Below are 25174 nucleotides of genomic sequence, written 5' to 3' on the forward strand. Positions count from 1 at the left end.
CAGCGGGGCATGGACTTCTACTTTTCCAACTCCAACCTCGCAACTAGGAAGTAACCGCCTGATTCAGGTAATTATCGTCACCATTACCAGTGCAAAGAAAAAAAACATAAGGAGAGAAACCGAATATGAAAAGAAAATTGAAGCGCATCATGAACCAGCAGCAGCTGCAGAAGAAAGAAGCCACTGTAACATCTGTGAAAAATGTCAAGTGCATGTACTAAAGCAAAAATCCCAGCATAGTGACAACAGAAAACAAGTCGCGTAAGGCGAAAATACAACATTTAGTCAAGCTCAGTCGAACTCACAGAATGAAACTGAACGCATTGCATTTTTTTCCGCAAGACCGTACACTCGTAGCATCGTCTGTCCACCGCTCGTGGCAAAGGCAGTGAAATTAACAATCCAGAAAAGCGCGGTAGCGGTTGCGCTGAGGAGGATAGCACGCTTTTCTATATCTCTATTCTTTTTAACTCTCTGAACGTGTTTTTAATCCAAACATATCATATCTATATGTTTTTGGAATCAGGAACGGACAAGGAATAAGATGAAATTGTTTTAAATCGATTTCGGAAATTTAATTTTAATCATAATTTTTATATTTTTAATTGTCAGAGCTTGTTTTTAATCCGAATATAACATAATTATATGTTTTTGGAATCAAAACATGATAAAAAATAATACGTAATTTTGGATCGTTTTATGAAAATATAATTGTAATTACAATTTTCAGATTTTTAATGACCAAAGTCATTAATTAAATGTTAAGCCTTTCAAGCTGAAATGCAATACCAAAGTCCGGCCTTCGTCGAAGATTGCTTTGCCAAAATGTCAATCAATTTTATTGAAAAATGAGGGTGTGACAGTGCCGCCTCAACTTTTACAAAAAGCTGGATATGACGTCATCAAAGACATTTATCGAAAAAATGAAAAAAGCGTCTGGGGATATCATACCCAGGAACTCTCATGAAAAATTTCATAAAGATCGGTCCAGTAGTTTACTCTGAATAGCTCTACACACACACACACAGACCACACACACATACAGTCGAACCCACTTAAAACGAACACGCTAGTTACGAATTTTGACTTATAAACGTATTAGTTTTAAGTTCCCAACTGAATACCTCTTTATCCATGCTTAAAAAAAATGCTGAAATTGAAACGAATTCTTTGTAACGAATTTATGCTTATAACGAGCACTTTTTGGATTCCCAAGCATGCACAATGTCTGTAATTTACTCACGCTTATGACGAAATCTTTAAACTCGTCCCGAGATCGACATATCTTGGGAATTTGAGAAGTTTGAATACATGTGTCAAAGTCTTCCCTTGCGTCGACTGCTTGAACCATCGCTCAACCGATCACTGAATAAAGTTAAAACTGATTACACTGTACTCACAAAACAATTTCAAAATTAGAATCAAAGTGATTGATAGCTCAGACACTGAACATGAATGACTGACTGACGTTTATTTCCTTCGCGAATGCCAAAAACGAAACATCAATGTTTTGAACAGAAGCCATTGCCAAAAAATATAGATGCCAGAGTGGTTTCCCTTGGACAAGGGAAACCACACTCTCAACGTTTGCGTTCGCCGGTTCGCGATAGTTTATCAGTCAGTCAGTGCTTTCGATTTGGATTTGAACATCATGTTGCAACCAAAAAAAAAACTAAATTGGCCAAGGTTTGCTACCCGTCGCCAAGGTAAGTGATTCCGAACAAATGATAGGAACACCGCGAATGTGGACAGTGTCAGTGTGTGTGTATGTGACCAAAAACGTAACAACTGGATGAAACATCTGTGTGCTCACTCTCACTCAAACTCAACAATCATCACTCAACATGAGACACACATGAACATGTAACTGAATATGTCACTTTATTGTCCAAACGTGTAGCAGCATGAAAGTTGCGAAAGAAACAAATTGAAACACCATAAAATGTACAAGACTTAAAAAAAATAATTAAAAAAAAATCAATCAATTTTCTTAATACGAATTTTGGTTAAGACGAACTTTTTTTCCGATCCCCAGTGATTCGTCTTAAGCGAGTTCGACTGTACACCACGACCCTCGTCTCGATTCCCCCCTCTATGTTAAAACATTTAGTCAAAACTTGACTAAATGTAACAAGTCGCGTAAGGCGAAATTACAACATTTAGTCAAGCTGTCGAACTAACAGAATGAAACTAAACTCACTGCATTTTTACAGCAAGAGCGTATACTCGTAGCATCGTCAGTCCACCGCTCGATGCACAGGCAGTGACATTGACAAAGAAGAGCGGGTTAGTAGTTGCGCTGAGAAGGATAGCACGCTTTTCTTTATCTCTATTCTTTTTAACTTTCTGAGCGTGTTTTTAATCCAAACATATCACATCTATATGTTTTTGGAATCAGAAACCCACAAGGAATAAGATGAAATTGTTTTTAAATCGATTTCGGAAATTTTATTTTGATAATAATTTTTATATTTTTAATTTTCAGAGCTTGTTTTTAATCCGAATATAACATATATATGTTTTTGGAATCAGAAAATGATTAAAAATAAGATAAACGTAAATTTGGATCGTTTTAAAAAATATTTTTTTTTTTTACAATTTTCAGATTTTTAATGACCAAAGTCATTAATTAATTTTTAAGCCACCAAGCTGAAATGCAATACCGAAGTCCGGCCTTCGTCGAAGATAGCTTGGCCAAAATGTCAATCAATTTGATTGAAAAATGAGGGTGTGACAGTGCCGCCTCAACTTTTACAAAAAGTCGGATATGACGTCATCAAAGGTATTTATCGAAAAACGTCCGGGGATATCATTCCCAGGAACTTTCATGTCAAATTTCATAAAGATCGGTCCAGTAGTTTGGTCTGAATCGTTCTACACACACACAGACAGACACACACCACAACCCTCGTCTCGATTCCCTCCTCTACGTTAAAACATTTAGTCAAAACTTGACTAAATGTAAAAAGGGAAAATCACCTACTGTCAACACATTTGAAGATGGAGGGGGAGAGGGAAGGGGGGTAGCAGCATCTCTGAAAACAATTGCTCCAGAAGAAACCATCACTTTAACATCTGTAAAATCATCACAGTACATGTATTTTAAAGCTAGAGCGAAAAATCAGGTTGTGTGATTAGATATTTATGTATTTTGTTGTGTATGAGACTATATTTATTTTTATTTTCATGGAGTCTCAGTGACAAGTGATAACATACATGTAGTGTGGTTTGTTTTGATTTCCCTTATAATAGTCAATTCAGCTTGTTTATTTCCCAAGGCGGTTGTATTATTTGTTCACCTTTTGATTGTACATGTTAAATTTAATTGTCTGCCTTCAAAGATGTTGTTTTCATTCATTTATGTTCTCGGGTCTGATCAAAATGTGCCACTTAAATTGTGTATGCACGCTCTGTGTGTGTGTGTGTGTGTGTGTGTGTGTGTGTGTAAACATACTTTTTTCTTAGTACTCCTGTGTAGTTATGTGGCAATTATTTCGTTTTAATGTCATTTTTTTGCAATCTTGTTTTTGTAGGGTCTCATAGTTTATGAATTGATGTTTTATAAAAGTCTCAGTGTAAAACTCAGGTTCATCCTTATGCTTGGAAGTTTGTGGTTGTATTGGATTTTTATCAGTTTAAGTTTCTGCATGGTTTTGTCCACAAGTACTGAACATTAAAATGCTGACTGCTACTTGTTCACGTGGTGTTACGATATGTATTTATTTGGAATTCGGTTTTTAATACAGATTTGGTGCAATCGTTGAAAAAAAGCACACAGACAAAAAACAAAACAAAAAAACCCCCAAAAAACTGCTCGTTACAGAGACACAAACTAAATCTTAAGACGAACTAACACTCTTCACACTTACTTCTATCCACCTGAGAGTTGAGAGCAAAAGCAGCTAGTCCCTCTCTGCAGCTCTAGGTGTTTGATGGATGTGAGACAGAGCTGCTGATGAGGCCAGCAGACGCGGTGGGCACTGAGCTCTTGAGAAATGGGGACATCTTTCTCTGTCGTCTGCCCTGAGTCGCTAATCTGCACACTGTGTCTCCCTGAGACGGTGCCAGTGAAGATTTTTTGCTCGTGCGCGCGCGCGCATGTGTGCGTATGTGTGCGTGCGCGCGCGCGCGAGCGTGTGTGTGTGTGTGTGGGTTAGTTGATGCGTGCGTATGTATGTGTGCGTGCGTGTGTGTGTGTGTGTGTGTGGGTGGGTTAGTGGATGCGTGCGTACGTTCGAGTGTGTCGTGTGTGTGTGTATGTGTTTGTGTGCATGCATGCAGAAAAAACGAAATCATCACCCTCTCATCCCGCAGTGGGGCACTGCGGTTATGAAATTAAAGGCCCCTCCTGTTTTTGGAACCACAGGAGCTTTCTAGTTTGCTGTTAGGTAGATTTTTGGTTCCTCTTTCCTGTCATGCTCTCTTTTTCTTCATGAATTCTTTTCTTTTTTCTGCCTTCTTGCTCATTCACCTGTATTTTTTCCTAAATCTCTTCTCTTGCCGCTTGTCTCGCGATTCATGTATAGTTTAATCTGTTAGTGTTCTGATGTAAGTCCAGCAGTAGATAGGTTAAGCCTATTTTAACATACTGGAAACTGGTAATCTTCCAGTAGGTATTATTTAGTTTTACTAAAGCCTGCTGGGACACAAGTAATGGGTTAGTGCATTTGTAAACAGGAATCGCTTGACAAGTGGCCCCCTTCATCCCCCCCTTCCTCGTCCTGATATGGCTCTTCGTAGTCGGCTGGACGTTAAGCAACAAATAAACAAACAAATCACCCTCTCAGTTCAGTGATTCCCGACAAAACCTTTCTTGCCGGTTAACATTAAAACCGACCCAAATTGGTTAGTCTTGTGAGCCATCGTCGGAAAGATAACCTCCTGGACCAAATATAGGGTTTTATGGGAAATGTTCTCAAAAGAATAGAAAATCCAACAAATGCAAATGTTAGCAAGAGAACAGTAAATCCAGGAAATGGAAATTCACACGGAAATGCACATGACCCCTTTCAAGGGTGTCCCATCGCATTTTTCATATCTGACCGGAAATGGAGAAAGCAGCGTTTAGACATTTTCAAATAATGCTATTCTGTGGGTGACATTTTGTGCAAATCCAGAGAGACATGTACGGATATGCATATTATTAAGCTATGCTCACAAATGTTGTTATTTCACGTAGTAATACAGTAGTTTGTTTGCAACCCCAGATGCAAAGAAACAGGTAACTGACGGTACTTTTCTTAGATTCGGTTCTTCGCAAAGAGTGAAGCCATGCGCCCTATCTTATTTCTCATTCTGCTTTCGTCAAGTTGTGAAAGGGACGTGTCCTGTATGTTTCTTCCCACCCACACAGCAATACCAACAATTAGCTCCATTTGGGTTTATGTGATATACATGGCACCACACAGAAAACGACCACGACGTTGTAAGTCTCAGTGTTTTGAACCCGTTTCCTGCCTGTGTAAAATATATTTATTCCCTCCCACGCTGCTTTTCATCGATAAACAGGAAGAGGTGTGTAGGCCCTATTTATGGAATACCCAGGCCATAGCAACCAGAAACAAGTCGCGCCAAGCGATATGCAAACATTTATTTTTAGCTTTACTAAACGACCGACACTGAAACCTGCGATAAGTCATAGCCGAAACCCGTAAACCGAGACGGGTTTAGCTGGTCTCTGCGAAGTATGCAAACCTAAGACCTAATTTGCATAAACCGAACTGTTTGTTTTTGCGTACTTAGTTGAACAACAACTTTTGTCGGAAGCTTGGGTTTTTGTGACGACATGCGTCACGTTAGACACGCAGTTTTCAAACTAGGCTGATATATTTTCTTTAAAAAATGCTCATTATGGGAAGAAAAATACACAGAAATATGTATAAGTCATTCTGCAAGAATTTAGTATAACTCCTACTGCCTAATAGATAAAACGTTAATTTGATTTTTTTTCTGAGACAATCGAGAGTACTAAAAGCACCATGTCTGAATTCGTCCCCAAAAAGCACGATGTTGTATCAGGAATGAGCAACAGAATGTTAAGTGTTTATTATTATCATTTGCATATTATTTGCTTCCATCTTTATTCAGTCATACAATTCTCAAAATTAAGAAAACGTGTTTCGGGGTATAACTTCTGTAACTAGTAAAAGATGTAAAAAGATACATATATATATATTACCCGTATCACCTTTTGACTTTAACTCAGGCAATACAAGCTTAGTTCGTGTTATAAGAGCGTGTGCACGCGTGTGCGCTCCAATGATTAACTGAGAGATCTTGTTTGAACATCATGGTCGTGTCACTGGCCGGCCACTGTGCAGATGATGTCCAATACTCGATCATGGTGCAAAATGTCACAGGAAAAATAGGGCGAACTCGGGGCAAAAACGTGGCGATCTTGAGGCGAAATGTCACCAGAAAAATGGGGCGAAGTCGGGGCAAAAATGGGGCGATCTTGGGGGAAAATGTCACCAGAAAAATGGGGCGAAACGGGGCGAAGTGACTTTGGGGCGATATGGCTTGGGGCGAAAGGAACATATGGGGCGAAAGAAAAATGGGGCGAAAGGGATGGCTCCCGTTCAAATCCACCACCACAGACCTGTCCAGGTTTTTACATGGGATGAGAGAATCCATCCATATCATCACCAACCAAAAATCAACAGTTTGTCTGCTTTTTGCGCGAAGCGAATATTGTTATGCTGAATGAATTTCGCTGATTGACATAGGTGTCAGCCACGAAATCAATTCTTCAAAAAATCCTCAACCTGCACGGTGTGTGTGTGTGTGTGTGTGTGGTTGTTTGTGTGTGTGTGTGTGTGTGTGTGTGTGTGTGTGTTTGTTGTGTGTGTGTGTGTGATGTGTGTGTGTGTGTATGTGTGTGTGTGTAAGTGTGTAAGGCTGCAGATTTTGGGTAACGGCCTTCATGAGTTGAGCCCGACGTTGACTTTTTATCGAACATTCAGTGTCAAAACTTCGTGCAGCGAGCTCCGTGAAGTATTCGTCGCGAAGTTGACTTCGCCCAATGTATATGGAAGTGGAAGGATGATCTTTTTCCATTCAAAAACCTGCACAGATTAGTGGTGGTTGACAAGGTGGTTTACACAAGTAGGAATGCATCTTTAAGCTTTCATACACGGCTCAGGCCGGTAGTATTGTTGAAGTTTTATATCTCAGCAGAAGTGGATTAAACTAGAAGTAGGTAATTATCATTCGCTTGTGATCTCAGTTTTTCACGGACCAATTTTCTTCGGCTTTGTGTTGCAATGGAAAAGAAAGCATGTCTGTCTCATTTTCACAAATTGAGTTTTTCACTCTGTTCGAGATCGTAAAATGGAATCCTCATGGCGGCAGGAAATTTGATACGCGTGGGCTGTAATTAGACCGAGCGCGGAGAGAGCTGTTCCTTAAAACGTTTTACAGGACTGATAAAATGAACTTGCTTAGTGCCGCTTCTTTCAAGCTCGAGAAAGATCTCTTTGCAATGGAAAAAATAAAACGTCTTTCCCGAGTCTTTCTTATTTAATTCCTTTTCTCCTGATAGAATTGTCTTTCTGAGGGATGTAACTTCATTTGTGTCTATCTGTGTTCGTGTGTGTGTATGTGTGTGTATGTGTATATGTGTGTGTGTGTGTGTGGGCATGTGTGTGTGTGTGCGCGCGCGCGCACGTTTGGGTGCGAATGTTTACGTGTGCGTGCTTGCGCGCGTGCGTGCGTGCTTGCATGCATGCGTGTGTGTGTGTAGAACATGGACATGGACATGGAAATCGATACTCTACGTTCCTCAGTCACAGCAGTGTTCGTATGCACCGTTCACTGACGTCCATTTTATGTCTGTCTCTGCATGTTCGGATGGATGGTTCGTGTTATGAGTGTCTTAAAATGAATACCCCTTATTCTTCCATGGGAACAATGAACACAAAACTATCTGTGTCAAGAAGGACCAGGTGTACTGACAGCCTCAAGACAATGTTTCAGTGATGTACTGCCTCCCGAATCGCCACTCCCTCTCGATCTCCTATCGACTCAAATATTTTCGCGTTTTGCCATGGGTGGCATTTCGCCCTGCACATCAGAATTCATCACATGAGAATTTGTCTATTTTCACCGCCAATTTTCTTGTTGACTCGGAGTCGGTACCTTCCGTGTTTTAGACCTTTTTTTCCCCCTCACTGAGTTTGAGACTTTGACAGCCATCATTGTATCACTTCAGCCCTAAATGTATACGAGGACCACAGCCTGATCAAACATCAAGATCACAACTAGTATAAGGTAAAACCCTGGCAAACCGCCAGATGTTTGCGTTAATTTTTCATTCGTTTAGCGTGAACAAAAGTCAAATAATTTAATATGACTTCGTCGCATGGAATATACAGCGGAGAATTACGACAACCGTGCGGCGGCGATGTGAATTTAAGCTGCCTTCAGTTTGGGAAGGAAGAGTGAAAAACAATTGGCTACTTAAAAGCGGGGTCGAAATGGGAAGCGGCGATTCGGTATACCTCGTCAATTATTTTCCTCTTTTTTTTGAGGCTCAACGGCAAAAACAAAAGGGTAAAAAAACGTCAAAGCTGACAGTAGGGGAAGGGCTCCTAATATGGACCACTTTTTGTTTCATGCAAATAACTAGCTTGTTTTCTTGCGAAGAAGTTTCATTTTGTGTTTGGTAGTCTTTCTCTCTTAAGTGAACCGTTAGGCCTAATTAGAGTGAAATAGCTTTGATAGACATTCAGCAAAAATTAAATGCAGAAAAAATCACAAATGGTCCATATTAGGCGCCCAGGCTCCTAATATGGACCAGTGAAGCGGCCTTCACGAATCACTGTCAAAAGCCCCCTATACTTCAAAATAACATGATACAACTTATTGTGCATGTCAGACTAATTCAAATATGCTTTAGATTTATCTGTTTCGGGTTGATGAGAGCATTATTTGAAGCACACCAGAAAACTAAAGAAGCATATCAAGAAATTATCAACTTCCACAAAAAGAAGACAATTTGATATATTTTTTTGAAAGCTCGAAGGCTAGTTATAGGTTATTTTCAGCAAGCTTCTTAATGAATTAATGGAAATAGCCTTTAGCTTTTATTTTCTTCGATTTGTTGAAGGTGGTCCATATTAGGGGACTCACACATACTTTGAGATTTTGCTATTATTTTTTGTTTGCAGAAGAAACTCGGGGTCAAAACTGCTAAAATATAACAAATACGGTCTTAGCTGTCATATATATAGCAATTTTTGTGTGATAAAAGCTTTGGCTGTGGACAGAAACGAGTCCGTTTTAGGCGTCAAATTTAGAGTGAATGCTGCCAAAAGTGAAAAAAAAAAGAGAAAAAGCCAAACGGTTTTGAGGTTTGTGTTTCTGCAACTGTTTTTTGACATGTGCAAATTGTCCAGAGAGGGTGAATACAGCGAATGAAATGGTTTTTTAGCGCTCTAGCGCTGTTAGTTTGTCAGATCAAGAGGTGGTCCATATTAGGAGCCGGTCCATATTAGGAGCCCTTCCCCTACCTGTACCCGTGTGCACTGGCTGAGAACTTTATTTGAAGACGCGCACCTGCTGTATTAATCATCTAACGAGTTGCCGGGCCAGCAAAGTCGGTCATTACGTCATAAACTTTCCACGACGCGCTTGAAGTTAATCGTATACATGCACGTCTAATGAGCAACGTCATTACTTACGTCACTTAGTTTTGACGTAAGCCTTCTCACAACCCTTTGACCATCAAAAGGCTATTCATTCATTTGACAGCATTGTTTTTTTCCCTCACACAATTATGCACTGAATGCAATACGGTCTTAAAGGTGATTTTCCTTTGATGGTGAATCTATTAGCACAGAATACAGATATATCTAAATGCCAAGAGTAAGCTTACCAGGGATTTGCTTTAATGTTGAGATCAAAAATCTAAAAGGCTTACACTCATTCACACTGAAAACATATAGACACTCTTAAACAAAGACACAACGAGATAAAGTTGGTTTTGTTCCATCAACGCCTGTTTTTTGTTATGCAGGATTTGTCTTCACGAATAAAAAAAACAAGAACGGTACGTTATTGGAACGATCAGTTGATGACAAAACAGCACTGTACTTCGACCAAGCGGTCTTTGGCGTGGACAGACTGACAAACACTTAATTATGATACAGAGAATGAACTTAGTTTGGAACATTTTTTGCTAGGAAGACGCAAGCGAGGCAATGCCAACGATTAATTTAATTAACGATAATGCACGCACGCACACACACACACACACACACACACACACACACACACACACACACACACACACACACACAAACACACACACACACACACACACACACACACACACACACACACACACACCTTTTACCCGCGCCGTACAGTATCATTATAATCACATAATTAGGAAAATTGTGCTTGCCATGCTATTTACATGAAACAAAAAACAAAACAAATAAACACTCACACAAAAACCAGAAAAAAACTGAAACAAAAAATTTTGTATATAAAAAAAAAGACAACACCGAAAAGTAAAAGAAAGAAAAGAATGATAATATCCTTAGTTTCAGCTGTTACAAGTTCTATCAAAATTGTAAGATTTTCATTATCATCATTATCCGGCGTATTTTTTAAGCTTGCAACGTACGTCTGTAACATTCTTGTTGAAGTTGAACAGCACAAAAGGTAAGAAACACGAACGAATTAACAGCAACAAAAGCACCATAAACTTAATTAAAAAAAACAACAACAACACCCACATACCAACCACCTCGACATCGAACAATCCAACAAGGGATTAATCAAACCCATCTCAAATTAACAACAGAAACAAAACATCAGCCAACCCTAAAAGAAGTAGCAAGCAATCAAATTTACAATCTTGACCTTGTGCAATCCAACCAAAGCTCGAACACGGAATGACCCAACCAATCCCAAAATTAACTACGTTCTCATGTAGAATGATGCTGTTTCAAAAAAGGTGTGCTTGACATCTGGCTCCCCGACAACACGCTCCCCCGACATTTTGTTCCATTGTTTGAGTGACCCAGAATTTTCCGTCGCTGACTTTTTTCCCTTCATGAAACTGCAATGAGTTATTCTTCAAAATGCGCACATTTGCGCACGCATACTGTACAAACACACAGATAGGCAGCTGCAGGCAGCCAGGCGGTCACGCACGCACACACACACACACACACACACACACACACACACACACACGTCACACACAAAGACAAACACGCACATACACGCACACACTGACACACACACACACTGACACACACTCACACATACCCCCCCCCCCCCACACACACACACAAACACATACACAAACTTTAAGTTGTGATAGCTACCTCCTATGAAAGCACACATGCACACACGCCGTCAGACAGACAGACAGACAGATGCACGCACGCCCGCACGTACGAACCCACACGCACCGACACAAACACACACACACACACACACACCCGCACACACACACACACACACACACACGCACACACACACGCACTCACGCACACACACACACAGTGACACACACACACATCCAGTTGTGATATTTACCACCTAAAAAAGCACACACGCACGCATGCACACACGCAGTCAGACCGACAGACTCACAAACACTCAGACGCCCGCACGCCCGAACACACACACACACACACAGTGACACACACACACATCCAGTTGTGATATTTACCACCTAAAAAAGCACACACGCACGCATGCACACACGCAGTCAGACCGACAGACTCACAAACACTCAGACGCCCGCACGCCCGAACACACACACACACACACACACACACACACACACACACACACACACACACACACACACACACACTCACTCAGTCACACACTTCAAGTTGTGATATCTACCACCCAGGAAAGCGCAATTCGCTCCACCAATGTGGTAGGACATGTCGTCCCTTGACGTACGCTCCGAGAGCAATACGAGTATATATCCGGGAGAGAAATCTCCGGAATGGAAATGGATTTCATGTCCTGGTCATGTTTTTGCTAGTCACGTGCCACTGATGAATGGCTGTTCTTTGAATTGTCTACGCGAAACTAATACGCCAACCTTGAGGATAAAAAGACGTTTTGCCGTGTGTAAACCATACTAAAAATAGAACATTTAAATATAACACAAACCATCACGGACCAGCTGAGGCTTTTACATTAAATGTGTTGATATCGCTTCACGAGACTTGTTTTATTTTATTTATTTTAAATCAAAGCTGAAATGGCATTCTTTTTTGATTTGACCAGAAAGTCAAGTAAGGCCAGTGCTGACATACACTGTCGTTGAATTAATTCTACTGACACCACCAAAAACCTACTACCACCTGGCTCCTTTTGTAGAGAGGAAACTTTCTTTTTGCTCAATTCTTCTTCTTCTGCGTTTGTGGGTTGAAACTCCCACATACACTCTTGTTTTTGCACGAGTGGATTTTTACGTGTATGACCGTTTTTACCCCGACAATTAGGCAGCCATACGCCGCTTTAGGAGGCAGCATGCTGGGTATTTTCCTGTTTCTATAACCCACCGAACTCCGACATGGATTACAGGATCTTTTCCGTGCGCACTTGGTCTTGTTCTTGCGTGTACACACGAAGGGGGATAAGGCACTAGCAGGTCTGCACATAAGTTGACCCGGGAGATCGGAAAAATCTCCACCCTTAACCCACCAGGCGCGGCCGGGATTCGAACCCACAACCTTCCGCTTTTGAGGCCGGCGTCTTACCACTAAGCCATTGCGCCCGTCGTTTTACTCAATTGATTTCGCAACTCACAATTAATTCAGCAATAATATCATTACGCGGTGAGTGTTGGTTGAATGTATATAGACGTATTCCTTTTTACAAAAGATATCATAATCCGCACATTGACAGCCAGGCTGTTAAGTTTTGGTGTGTGTTCAAGTAAAAGGATGCTCTCAGTTCCATGAAAAGGCATTGCCAATTCTGTCGTGGTTTACAAACTGGTTTAAACTGGAGACGGATGGGAGAATCCATGTCACTTCATAAGAAAAACATTTGTGACGGTCGTGTTTCTTGAACTTTCTTCCATACCGCATTAAAAGTATGATGTATTGTCGCAAGCCTACACCTGTGACACCGTGACGTGCTCGGGGGATTTTCCAGCAAGTGGACATAATGAGTTGAATTTATAGTTTGTTCTAGGTTCCACGATTTGTCGCTGGGGGTATGACTGGTAGTGTGTGTGTGTGGGGGGGGGGGGGGGGAGGGGGTACTGAGGGGATGAAGCTTTTTGAGAAATTCTGAACCTGGTATTTGCCAGCCATTTTTCTGACGTTAAAAAGTTACTATGAATAGCTAATTATGCAATTTGAAATGGGTTCGGGAAATGGGGGGGGGGGGGGGGGACCCCGGAGGGATAGAGGGGGGAGCAACACAAATTATATAGTGCAGCACATCTTCTTCTTCTTCTTCTTCTTCTCTCTCTCTCTCTCTCTCTCTCTCTCTCTCTCTCTCTCTCTCTCTCTCTCTCTCTCTCTCTCTCTCTCTCTCTCTCTCTCTCTCTCTTCAAGGTTAGAGAAGGGTTGAATAGGCGTGCAATCAGGCCCCACTGCCTCCCTTTTGCCTGTCAGTCTAATATCTGCCTCCCTGCATGTCTGTCTGAAAAGTCAAATCTTTTTCACGGGCGCACTTTAACCAAGTAGTTTTCTAAGCAGTCGTTTCCCAAAAATTGATTTTTCATTCTTGGGTAAAATGCAGCATGCTGGGTTAGCTGAATTTCTATGTCCTTGCGGCGCAGATGTCAATCATGTTCGATTGGAGAGATGATCCAAGTTCGTGAAGTAACAGTCTGGACTGACAAGTTGTTTTAAAAGTTGATTATTTTTGTATTGATTTTTGTATTTGATTCTTTGTTTTTTCGGAAAGTCAAAATTCTGTTGTGTCTGCGGAAACCCATATACTCACAGTCGCTGAAAACGTAAAGATGACAATGGAAGTTTAAATAACGCCAACCAAAGGATTGTTCCGTGTCTCAATGCTTTACAATTTTACCTAAATATGAAATTAAAATATCTTAACTAAATAACACACGAACACACACACACACACACACACCGTCACACACACACCACACACACACACGCACACTGTGACACACACACATACACAAGGGCGAGCGCGCGCGCCGGCACTCACACACACGCACACACACACACACACACACACACACACACACGCACACTGACACACACACACACACACACACACACACGCACACACACTCACATACATAAGTGCGAGCGCGCGCGCCGGCACTCACACACACGCACACACACACACACACACACACACACACACACACACACACACACACACACACACACACACTATGACACACACACACACACACACACACACACACACACACACACTGTATCTTTCCCGGAACTACATGGGAACCAATCATTTGGTTATTTATCTTCCCGTGTCTTATGCACACTACGTTTCACGACAATAAAGTTTATTCATTTTCGTATTCGTATTCGTATTCACACTGCTCAAATAGAAATGATTTCACCCTTTGTTTTGATATTAGAGACTGTGACCCCTGATTGTTTTTGTTTTGTTTGTTCGTGTTTTTTTTCTCCCGAAACTACCTAGGCACCAATCGTTCCTAACACAGTGAGACTCAAGCATCCGTGTTCTGACAAGTTCAGTCGCATTCTAGAACTAGGTCGCAGCAAGTCCATTTTTTTCTTTCCCGGAACTACTCGGGAACCAATCATTTCTTCCAGACACCAGCAAACGTAAATTCACAGAGAACATTCACCTTTTCGTTTGACACCAGAGTCTGTAAGAGTAAGTTATTTTTTTCACTCACGGGTTTCCCGGAACTGCCTGGGAACCAATCGTTTCTTCCAGGCGCAAGCATCCAATCAACTGAGTGATCCAATCGCAGTCTTTGACCCCGGAGTCTGTTACCATTCCAGAGCGAGGTCACAGTGAATGTTTGGGTTCAGTGTAAAAACGCGTCTATTTTTAGTTCCGGCCGCATTCTGGCATCAGCGTGCTGTGCTTCTATTCCAGCCTCACAGATGTTTCCAGCTCACACCACAGGCACACAACGATGCGGAGTTTTGAGGGGGAAACCGAAGGCCGTGATTTAAATCTTAAAACCCTTACAGATCCAATGTCGCAATTTGGCTTGCAGTATATTTCATTCCTGACCTCACTGAATTTACCTGTCGAAAGAAAAAAGTATGCTGACTGCATGGAAACTCGTGCAATTTGTAATTGTGCTTGCAACGTCAATACTTCTGTCAGTGTTTACGTTTGATGCCTTTTTTTTCCCCGTCCTTCGGTATTTTCAGACAAATCTGAGTGCAGTTACATTCCGCTTGATCAAAATCTTCTCAGCTCCCATTTTATCATTACAAAAAAGGAAGCTTTTTCCTCTCCCCCAAAGCATCACGGCATCTCTCACGTCGTCAATGCACAACTTGATATATATACCAAAACCCCGTTCGGTCCATTCATCTCTCAATGACCTCGTGATAGCATGACACTACACTAAATGACACACTGTGACACACACCACAGTTTGCCTGTCGTCACGATATCTTCTAACATGTTACCTACACGTCATCGCGTCCTATAACTCGTCAATTGCGCCATCGTCGTATAGAATATGCAACCGTTGACGTGCCTGTATAGAGGAAAACAATGCTTCAAAAATTGTATTTGTATTTAATGTTAGGTATTTATTTATTTATCTATTTATCTATTTTTAGTGCATTTTCATTCTTACGATTTTGCTCTGAGTTTTCAGAAGGTATCTGTTGATTATTGCATTTACTAAGTACGGGTTTGAACATTTATATTCAAGATTGTGTGGGGCTTGTAGAAGTACAAAAATCCTTCAGAAAACTGGCAGTAGAACTGGACATAGTTTGTACTAGTTCTACTCCAATCTAATGTCATTTCAGTCCTGCAGGTGGCTTCGCTTCAAGTGTTCGCCATACCATACATCTGCACTGACCTGCCTGGGATACGGTTATGTCAGTCACGGTTAATGCGTATGATGGGACCAATAACCCGATTTCTTGATATTTTCAATGCATTCAGAGATGTGTGAATAGTTGCTGTATATGCGACTGTGGTCGTGTTGGATCTTTCGTGGGCGTTTTGGGAGAGAATGGGAAAACCGCTGGTTTTCTCGGCACATGCCCTTATGTCAGCCTTTGGTATCTCGCCACAGCCCTCCCCCCTCCAAAACCCGGCCTACCCCTCACACCCCCCCCCCCCCCCCCCCGCCTTCACTCCCCCACCCCTAATTCAAGTTCCTCTGTGACGCACACACACCGCTGTGACGTACACACACACATGTCGGTAAGACATGCTATTATGCAAAGAAAGAAAAAGAAAAAATGGAAAAAAAATTATACAAACAGGATTTGCATTTACAAGTTGTGGAAGATAAAAACCATTTTTCAATTTCAACATAAACTATGCCGCATAACATGCCTCGTGCATCGTGTGACTAAAAAGTAAAGCGACATCTACATGTAAAACCTGTTACCAAGTAGCTTTACTCGCCACTCTGTTGACATCGGCGATGACGTGGGCTGCCGTCTTCGAAGCTGACAGTGACAATGTCAAGTTTAGCGAGATGGGAGTTACAATACTGTTATTAACCTCGTTGTTCTTCGAGGCTAGTCTGGAAGAAGCTAAATGATGTACATGTGCACAGCGCGAGACGGAAGTTCATTAACTTTCTCTCTCTCTCCCTGTGTTGCGGGAAGGGTGTGTGGTGGGGGGGGGGGGGGGGGGTGGGGATGCACAGAGGTCAAAGAGAGAACGTACACAAGTAGAGACTCGCTTGTCATCCGGCTTTCTCGCAAAATGGGGAAACCCCGTAAGCACTCAGCAAACCCCGTTTTGCCTGTCAATCAGACGTTTCAGCGATTCAACAAGTCAAAGAGTTCTACGCGGTGTAGAAACGTCAGTCTCGATGTCTTTAGTCGGTCACACATCCGGTTTCTATTTGGCGTGTTTGGATAGATCCCGGAACTTTTGTTCCGGGTCCGGACTGTTTAAAAGCAAAGCTCTGAGTCCCTCTCTTCACATCGGCTTCAGCCACTCGTACAGAATTCAGCATCTCTACACCTGCAGTTCTACTCGCACTTTTACTCTGCCCGCATTTGCTCTGCGACTGACCAAAGCAAGAGTTGAAACACAACCGTACTTTTCATCTTCGACGAAAGGAGATCGAGAACCTCCACCATGACTAAGTTCTTCACACTCCTGTCTCTGCTGGGACTGGTGCTTCTGTCCCTGGGCCACGCCAAAGACCTCTACGCTGCAGCCGGGCCCAACTCTGTAGCCTACAAAGACGACGTCCTCGACGATAACAACAACTACAACAACGACATATTCGACGAAGTCCTGGGAGATGACCTGGATGACTTGAACGATGATGAGCTGGATGACGTTGTGGAGAACCTGGTGGGCGGGTCTGTTGAGGACACGGTAGTGGATGAGCTGGATGACTTCCCCGTGGAGGATCTGAATGACGACGGTCTGAAGGAGCTGGTGAAGGCTGAGGACGAGATCTTCGTTGGGCAACTTGGTGAGTTGACTGACTGACCTGCTCATATTTATATTTGTTCTACAGATTTTAAGGTTCTCAGACACATTTTCATTTGACCAGAAAATGTGGTGAGTTCAACTGGTTGGTTTGTTGATTATTCTTGTTTTATCGTCTCTTGAGCAGATTGAGTTCAACTAAGTCCATTCGCGAAGAAAACTTCATTTTATATGTTCTTAGTGAACAAGTGTTCGTGGATTGAGAACGAGGCAACACAATGATCTGATGTAAAACGGTGAACGCTTTTGTTGAACTTTTAGTAAATTTAGATAGACGACGTTCCGGCGGAAATAACTTGGTTAGGGATTTTATTGTCGGCGCCGAAGAGTTATGCCACTTCGAAACAGTGAGGCAATGAGCTGAAATGTGCATGTTATTCAGTGTCCGCTCGATATGATGGCCTTTTTCCCCCTGAAAAAAAATGCTCATCGAAGCTCACACCAGTGAAACCCCCATTTTAAGAACTTCAAAAATCGGACAGAATTAGGTTTTACAAAGGCGGAAGTCTTACAATAGGAGTAAATGAACAGTGGTTATAAACACAAACTCTGAGAAAACAAAGTCTTAATGGGGAAAGAGTCTTAAACGGTTTCACTAAAGAGCGCAACAGTTGTTTCACATGCAGCCAATTTATTCATCGACATAATTCTTTTACGGAATGGCGTTCATTGAGCCTCTTTGGATTGAAATGACGGTTTACATTCCATGAAATACTAGAAACTACAACAGTATTTTGCAAATGATAATCTGACTGAAACGAATTTCTTAAACTTCTTGACGTAGGCTCTCGTTTGTTTAAGGAATGCTGCTCGCCTTCTATAGCTTTGCCTGTCAGTTGGTATTCGTCTTTATTCAAGTTAACCATAAAATGTTGAAATTGTTTGCTTAGCCGTGGAATGTTGTATACAACAAGTTGAACTTGTAAATGGACTCTTAGTCACGGTATTTAGTATTCTGAATCCATCCCCACCACTGTTACGCACCACTTAGCACAATTTGTCTAAACTGACGACGTTCTTTTCCTTTTTTCTTTTCGAACAGACGTCCACATCGCCAAGAAGCTCTACCTCGAGAACAAGGCCGTCACCTCCCAAAGCGGTCAAGGTCGCCGCAAGAGAATCGCGCCTCTGATTGGCCGTGCCGCCTGGACGATCGGGCGCGCTCTCTTCAGTCGCTTCGGACGTACCCACGCGACACGCAGCGGAGCTCGCGTCACGCAGCACTACCGCGGTTCGGGCAACTACCAGAGCGCCGTCAGGGACTTCGAGCGCATGAGGCCTCATATTTTATAGTACCTGTGCCTAGAAAGAAAGAGAGAGAGGGAGGGTAAAAGTATCATTAAATGCAAGTTACTTAAAAGTACGAGTGGTGAGAAAATGACTGAATGTTACGTTATGTAGCAATGTGCAATAGAAAAAGTATTTATCTTACATCATGATACTTGTACTTTAATTCTTGTACGGCAGAATGCAACACGTTGAAGCATGTTTGTTCATCACTGTGTATATTACATGTATAAATGTACAGTGCTTGGAAACCATCAGTTACACACCCTCATTTTCCTTATGTACAGATTTCAGCGAATACATTTCATCAAATGCTGTTGAACTGTTGGTGATTAAAAATCAAACATATTCTTGTTTGTTCAAATGGTTAGTGTGTATGTGAGAGAGAGAGAGAGAGAGAGAGAGAGAGAGAGAGAGAGAGAGAGAGAGAGAGAGAGAGAGAGAGAGAGAGAGAGAGAGAGAGAGAGAGAGAGAGAGAGAGAGAGAGAGAGAGAGAGAGAGAGAGAGAGAGTGAGAGAGAGAGAGAGAGAGAGAGAGAGAGAGAGAGAGAGAGAGAGAGAGAGAGAGAGAGAGAGAGAGAGAGACTGCAATTGTTCATGTATTTGTTCTGACATTTGATGGCAGTGTGTGACTCTTGGCTTGAATTGATAAAACAATCATACTTTACATCTTCCTTTGTTTACAAATAACAAGATCATGGTGCGCACACACACTCTTTCTTTCTTCCTTTTGCTCTGAGCCAAAGGGGAGAGGTTTCTGTAGCTTGGCATATTTGGAAGGTTGAGCATGGGTAATCAAAACACTATAATACAAAACCACATGTATGAGACTAAAAAGATTTTTGGTCAGTGATTTATTTACAACAATTGAAAGTGATACGAACACATTTTTCAAACACAGACTGTCTCACATTTTGCAAATAGTAGGATAAAAACCAAACACCTTGCATGTAGATGTATTGACCAAATTGCCACACGATAGGTGCAATATCTGTGCATTCACTGTCTCGCATGTCCAGGAAACTTCCAAGGAACATGTCCAGTTTCCAGTTACTGACATGCACATACAGGTTTCTTTGTCCGAAACCTAGTTTTAGAGCAATACTACTGCTACAGCCTTTGAAAAACTGAAATTTTGTATTTCCATATCATATATTCCAAAATGCATCTCCAGTTTACATCCACAATAAATGCAACACTTGTAAAATGTCAGCTTATTCTATAATTTCATTTACAGCAACAAACAAACACAATATCCTTGCACAACACTCACAAACACAAACGGTTTACTCAGAAAACATTCTTTCACACATAACCGACAAGACTCTACAATCGTAACATCTTGGCTTGCCGTGCTTCCTCCAATTCTTTCTCCTGCTGTTCCATAATTTCTTTCCTTTCTACCAAGAATTGGCCGTAAGTTTCTCCCTCCAAATGAGGCACCACCTCAATCCCACATGTGTGAGCAACGCCTATCACACGCTTACAAACTTCCTGGAGAGAAATGTTCTCAAAGGCTGGGTCCTGAGACTTGATTTGGGCGATTTCGTAGACATGTTTCAAAGACACCCTGCCAGAGATTTCTTGGCCTGAAAACAAGAAAAAATTGTACACAAGCTTTCAAAACACTTCGCCACATCATTTTTGGCCTGGGAATCAAATCCTGGCATTCCTTTCATCGTTTTTCTTTTCCATCAATGAATGTGAATTTTGTTTTTAAAAAAGAACAAACAAACAATAAACAAGCAAACAAGCTTATAGTTCTAGTTCACCAGTAAAGTTGTAACATGCTTCCATCAAACATCTACTGAAAGCATAATATCTAACTAATACTAATCGATCATCCAATTTAATCAATCAATCACCAACAAATTAGAATTAAATATTAGCTCATCGAAGAAGGCTACAAAAAGAAGATCTGAACATCATTTTAGTTTTTACAAAACTAATTGAACAGATTAAACATCACATCAGTTTGAAAAAAAGGAATACCTGGTTTCATTGCTCCTTTTTTGACACCTGCAGCCTGCTTTAGGAAGTATGTGACAGGTGGGTTGTTGATGTGCATATCAAAACTTCTGTCAGGCTGCAATAGATAGCAGAGAGTGGCATTTTATACATTTGAAATGCATTTCTTTGTTTTGACCGGTATGAAATCAGCAACAACAACAGCAAGGATATATATATCGTAATATTTTAAATCAAGGTGAAACAATTTTTGGTTTTGTTACTGAACTAATTTAACAAATCCTGTCAAGTTTCACAAAGAAATCAAATGAAAAGACAACAGATACTGAAAAGCAACTTACATTAACCTTAATACTTGTTGGTAAAGGGATCCCAGGCCTGATGGTGCCGGTCTTCTCATTAAATTCCTTGCAAAATGCTGCAATCTGGATCTGTCGCTGAAACATAGAATTAAAACTTTATGTAAGTGCACAAAATAGGAAGTGTGGGAGGGGGCAGGAGTGTAACAACAGTACTTCTTTTTAACAAGAGCTTCTTTATTAATTTTTTTTTTATTACATGTACCAATATCTATTTTTCTACAGAACCCAACCATATCCCTTTATCTATATATCCTCAGACCTGAATTTGTTCTTGTTTTTTTCCCTACATCCTTGGACTTTTTAAATTGAGTGCAAGACAGGTTTTTTGTGCTGCATCATATTGCTGACTGTCACATGTACAGTGCACTATATGCAGTGTTGTTCCCATAGCACTAGCAGTGACCAAAGACTGGGACCTGAGAACAACACTGAATATGCATCACATAACTGAAATGTTGAAGCTTTAAGCAATCCACTGTGCTAATACAGGATAATATATATATAAAACAATTATCTATCTGACTGACCGACATCAAAGTATATATATCAAAGATCAGTGACAGTGTGGCAAGTACTGAAGTAGTAAACCACATGACAATATTCGCAATGCACAGCACAACACACAGTGCTACATACAGTTATCAATAAAAAAAAAACCACACACACAACTAAAGCCACAATTTTGATCCACTTCTGGGTAATTTTTATCCAGAAAAATGGCAATCTTCTTACATACCTAACCTCCTGAGCAGTTTGTCGCCACAGCAATTAAATCTGAAATCTTCACTCTTCTTTTAGTATGTGATGTCATTTCCACGGAATTATATCAGGAGATAGCCAGATAAAAATGTGTTGGTCTACTCTGATCATAGCAAAATCAGAACACAAGCAAACGGCATTGCTTTTCTCAAAACACGGCCAAAACAGCGTCTGCTAGACTTGGAGGTCACCGGTTTTAGTTTGTTCTCATGTCTGAACGGTAGTATAATACCAACCTGTCCAAGTTGTGGACCAAGAGGAGGAGCAGCTGCTGCCTGTCCCGCGGGAATTGTGACCTTCATATGAGGTGGGTGACTGACTTTCTCAATTGCTTTTTTCACCACTCGGGCACCTCGCCGTGCTCCACGGGCAGCCATGTTGGTTGAGAGTTGTGTCCCTTGCCACCCGCAGGTCTGACTAATTACTGCGTGACCACGCGCGATCCCGCCGCGCGACCTCAAACTAAAGCATTTACATGTAATATAAATGAAAAATAAGGGAGTTGTAATGCATTTTTGAAGAGATAGCGAGCAAAAGTGAAAGCACCGGATTTCTGTCACATCCGACCATGTCCGATTTGGTTTTAGAACACACGCGACCCGCACAAACTAAAGACGGTGTGCACGGCGGCCAGTGCCGTGTGTGTGTGTGTGTCAGTGAGTGAGTGTGTGTGTGTGTGTGTGTGTGTGTGTGTGTGTGTGTGTGTGTGTGTGTGTGTGTGTGTGTGTGTGTGTGTGTGTGTGTGTGTGTGTGTGTGTGTGTTTTAGAATGATTAGCATCAGAAAATGAAGAAGAATGAGATCCTTTTCTTTGGAAGGCATTCAACACAAACCTTCATGACGGTCACGACTCGATTCAGTGAAGACTGAGAGACTGAGAGAGACTGAGTCGAGACTGAGAGAAAGAGAGAGAGAGAGAGAGAGAGAGAGAGAGAGAGAGAGAGAGAGAGAGAGAGAGAGAGAGAGAGAGAGAGAGAGAGAGAGACTGAGAGAGAGAGAGAGAGACTGACTGAGAGACTGAGACTCGAGAGAGACTCGGAGAGACTGAGACTGAGAGAGACTCGAGAGACTGAGAGAGAGACAATGACAAAGACAATGACAATGCCGGACAATTCTTTATTTTACGAGGGTAACAGAATAAGCATAGGTATACTTTTTTGCATCTGGCCCTCACCCTAAAGATCTTTAGGGACTAAATCTACTATAATAACTAGTATAATTAGTGAAATAGTATAAGTTTATGTACATAAGCGCATTATATAGAAACATTGTAGTTTATAAATGTTTATGACTAGGTGCAAAGCAAAAATTAGCAAATCAAATTAAAGTCTGAATAATGTACATCAACTCTGCAAGACAATGAGTATTGTCTCGGTGCAGAACATCATAATTTCGAGAGAGACAGACAGACAGACAGACAGACAGACAGACAGACAGACAGATAGACAGACAGACCAATTCCCTTATTTTTCATTTCTATGGGTTAAAACTTGGTGCAACGTGAGAAAATACTGTGAAGATATTACACGTGTATGTAAATGCTTTAGTTTGAGGTCGCGCGGAATCGCGCGTGGTTGTGCAGTAGTTAGTCAGACCGCCACCTTTACCATGTTCTCGAAAGACCCGTCAGAAAGAAGTTAACTACAAATGTAAATTATAATAATGAAACTAAATACTTTCATCTTTGAGTGTAACACAAATGTCAACGAAAATATTTGTTTGCTCCTTTATGAAGAATTCATCTGTTTTGGGAACATTTTACCCGAGGTAAGGTAAAGCAACATGGCGGACTTCTCATGCTGAGTCGGCGTACGAAGATCGTCGGACTTGTATTGAGTGTATTGTAGTGATTGAGACAATGTGAGTATGGTTACTGAATTGTGCATTGTGTAAGCAACGTGCAACAGAACACGATGAACCGTAAATGCAATGTCTACCTAGAGATGAACGGAACACTAAATGGCATTGGCAAAGCAGCCGAGCTACTAATAATGTCATGAAGTGTCGCAGTAATCGTAGTCGTAGTAGAATAACCGAATAAACTGTACACTAAAAATAGGCTAAACATATCACACTCACAGACTGAAAGACTCGAATATATAAGAATATCCAGTAGTTTTTACTGTTTAGAAGTAGAACTGTGAATAAGGTGTTAAATTGCAGCGGAAAGAGTGTACCTCATGTAATGTAACTCTCTATTTCTGTTTCTTGTTGCCTTTTCTCTTTCTTACTAAACCCTTACATGTACTTCTTTTATTTTATTCTCTTCTTCTTCATTCCAAAGCTTTTGAGTGGTTTTTCAAATATCTAAGGTCGCAACAACCATCTAGGTCAATCACCACAGTCCCTCGGCCAGTCATCACTGAAGTGAATGCGTCTGCCAACCAAAGTACCATTACCAAGCATGTCAAATTACTAATACATGTAGTACTACTACTAGTCTAGGAACAGCATTTATCAACCAACTGCAATGCATACACGATTAACATGCCAACAAAGTAATAATTTTTCAGTTATGACAAAAGAAAACTCTGCTTTGCATCAAAATGCTTTGACAGTGGTAACAGTGACATTGCAGTACTGAGTTAACTCAGTAACTAACACCTGATCCAGCGATTTGCATTTTGTATTCTCTCGCTTTTGTCGGTCGCTCATGATAAATGCTATCGAAATGATGAATGTCTTTCTTTCTGAAATTACTCAATCTTAGTATGAAGGCTGTGGCTATATATCCACGGGTCCGTGTCTCTAGACTCGATGCTATATATATATATCCACGTTACTGACGTCATCGTACTCAAGGGACGCTACTCTCGCCTTATATTTTCCTGCTTTCGGTTGGGCACTTTAGTTCACTGACTTCAGCTGTCAAATTTTAAAAGTCAAAATTCCCTTTTATTTTTAGATAACGAGTTAGACTCCATGAGTTTGTTTGTTTGTTTGTTTGTTTGCTTAACGCCCAGCCGACCACGAAGGGCCATATCAGGGCGGTGCTGCTTTGACATTTAACGTGCGCCACACACAAGACAGTAGTCGCAGCACAGGCTTCAAGACTCCATGAGTGGAATACAGGGTCCAAAGTTCGATCAGCAGCACTTTGAAGGGGAGGAGAGGGGTGTTTATGTGATAAAATGTAAACAAAGCCGGCTGCCGTCCTACCGTTGTGACCGGTGAAAAT

General features: G+C 41.3%; 4 protein-coding genes across 6 annotated transcripts in view; 3 read left to right on the plus strand and 1 right to left on the minus strand.

Annotated features, from left to right (window-relative positions):
• Positions 1-25174, plus strand: part of LOC138952995 (cytochrome P450 3A24-like) — a 115147-nt gene that overhangs the window by 5205 nt on the left and 84768 nt on the right. The window lies entirely within an intron of this gene.
• Positions 17090-18930, plus strand: LOC138952996 (uncharacterized). The gene is made up of 2 exons (XM_070324765.1): positions 17090-17605; positions 18665-18930. Exons 1-2 carry the CDS (start codon positions 17260-17262, stop codon positions 18913-18915), a joined length of 597 nt encoding a protein of 198 aa, XP_070180866.1. The 5' UTR covers positions 17090-17259; the 3' UTR covers positions 18916-18930.
• Positions 19746-22385, minus strand: LOC138952997 (large ribosomal subunit protein uL11m-like). Its single transcript, XM_070324766.1, has 4 exons — positions 22234-22385; positions 21218-21313; positions 20901-20994; positions 19746-20497 (listed from the first exon to the last, which is right to left on the minus strand). Exons 1-4 carry the CDS (start codon positions 22372-22374, stop codon positions 20235-20237), a joined length of 594 nt encoding a protein of 197 aa, XP_070180867.1. The 5' UTR covers positions 22375-22385; the 3' UTR covers positions 19746-20234.
• The window catches only part of LOC138952994 (splicing factor 3B subunit 2-like), a 37726-nt gene continuing 36263 nt past the window's right edge, over positions 23712-25174 (plus strand). For both annotated transcript variants that reach the window (XM_070324761.1, XM_070324762.1), the window contains exon 1: positions 23712-23856. The gene's annotated coding sequence lies outside the window, so the exon portion shown is untranslated. The remainder of the gene's footprint in view (positions 23857-25174) is intronic.

The sequence above is a fragment of the Littorina saxatilis genome, linkage group LG17 (genome assembly GCF_037325665.1).
Source record: "Littorina saxatilis isolate snail1 linkage group LG17, US_GU_Lsax_2.0, whole genome shotgun sequence".
NCBI lineage: Eukaryota > Metazoa > Mollusca > Gastropoda > Littorinimorpha > Littorinidae > Littorina > Littorina saxatilis.

Coding starts and splice junctions, on each gene's coding strand:
- LOC138952997 (XM_070324766.1), bottom strand. CDS start 22,374: ATGGCTGCCCGTGGAGCACGGCGAGGTGCCCGAGTGGTGAAAAAAGCA. Junction 21,314..22,233: donor TTGGTCCACAACTTGGACAG/GTTGGTATTATA, acceptor TCTATGTTTCAG/CGACAGATCCAGATTGCAGC. Junction 20,995..21,217: donor CAACAAGTATTAAGGTTAAT/GTAAGTTGCTTT, acceptor TATCTATTGCAG/CCTGACAGAAGTTTTGATAT.
- LOC138952996 (XM_070324765.1), top strand. CDS start 17,260: ATGACTAAGTTCTTCACACTCCTGTCTCTGCTGGGACTGGTGCTTCTG. Junction 17,606..18,664: donor GATCTTCGTTGGGCAACTTG/GTGAGTTGACTG, acceptor CTTTTCGAACAG/ACGTCCACATCGCCAAGAAG.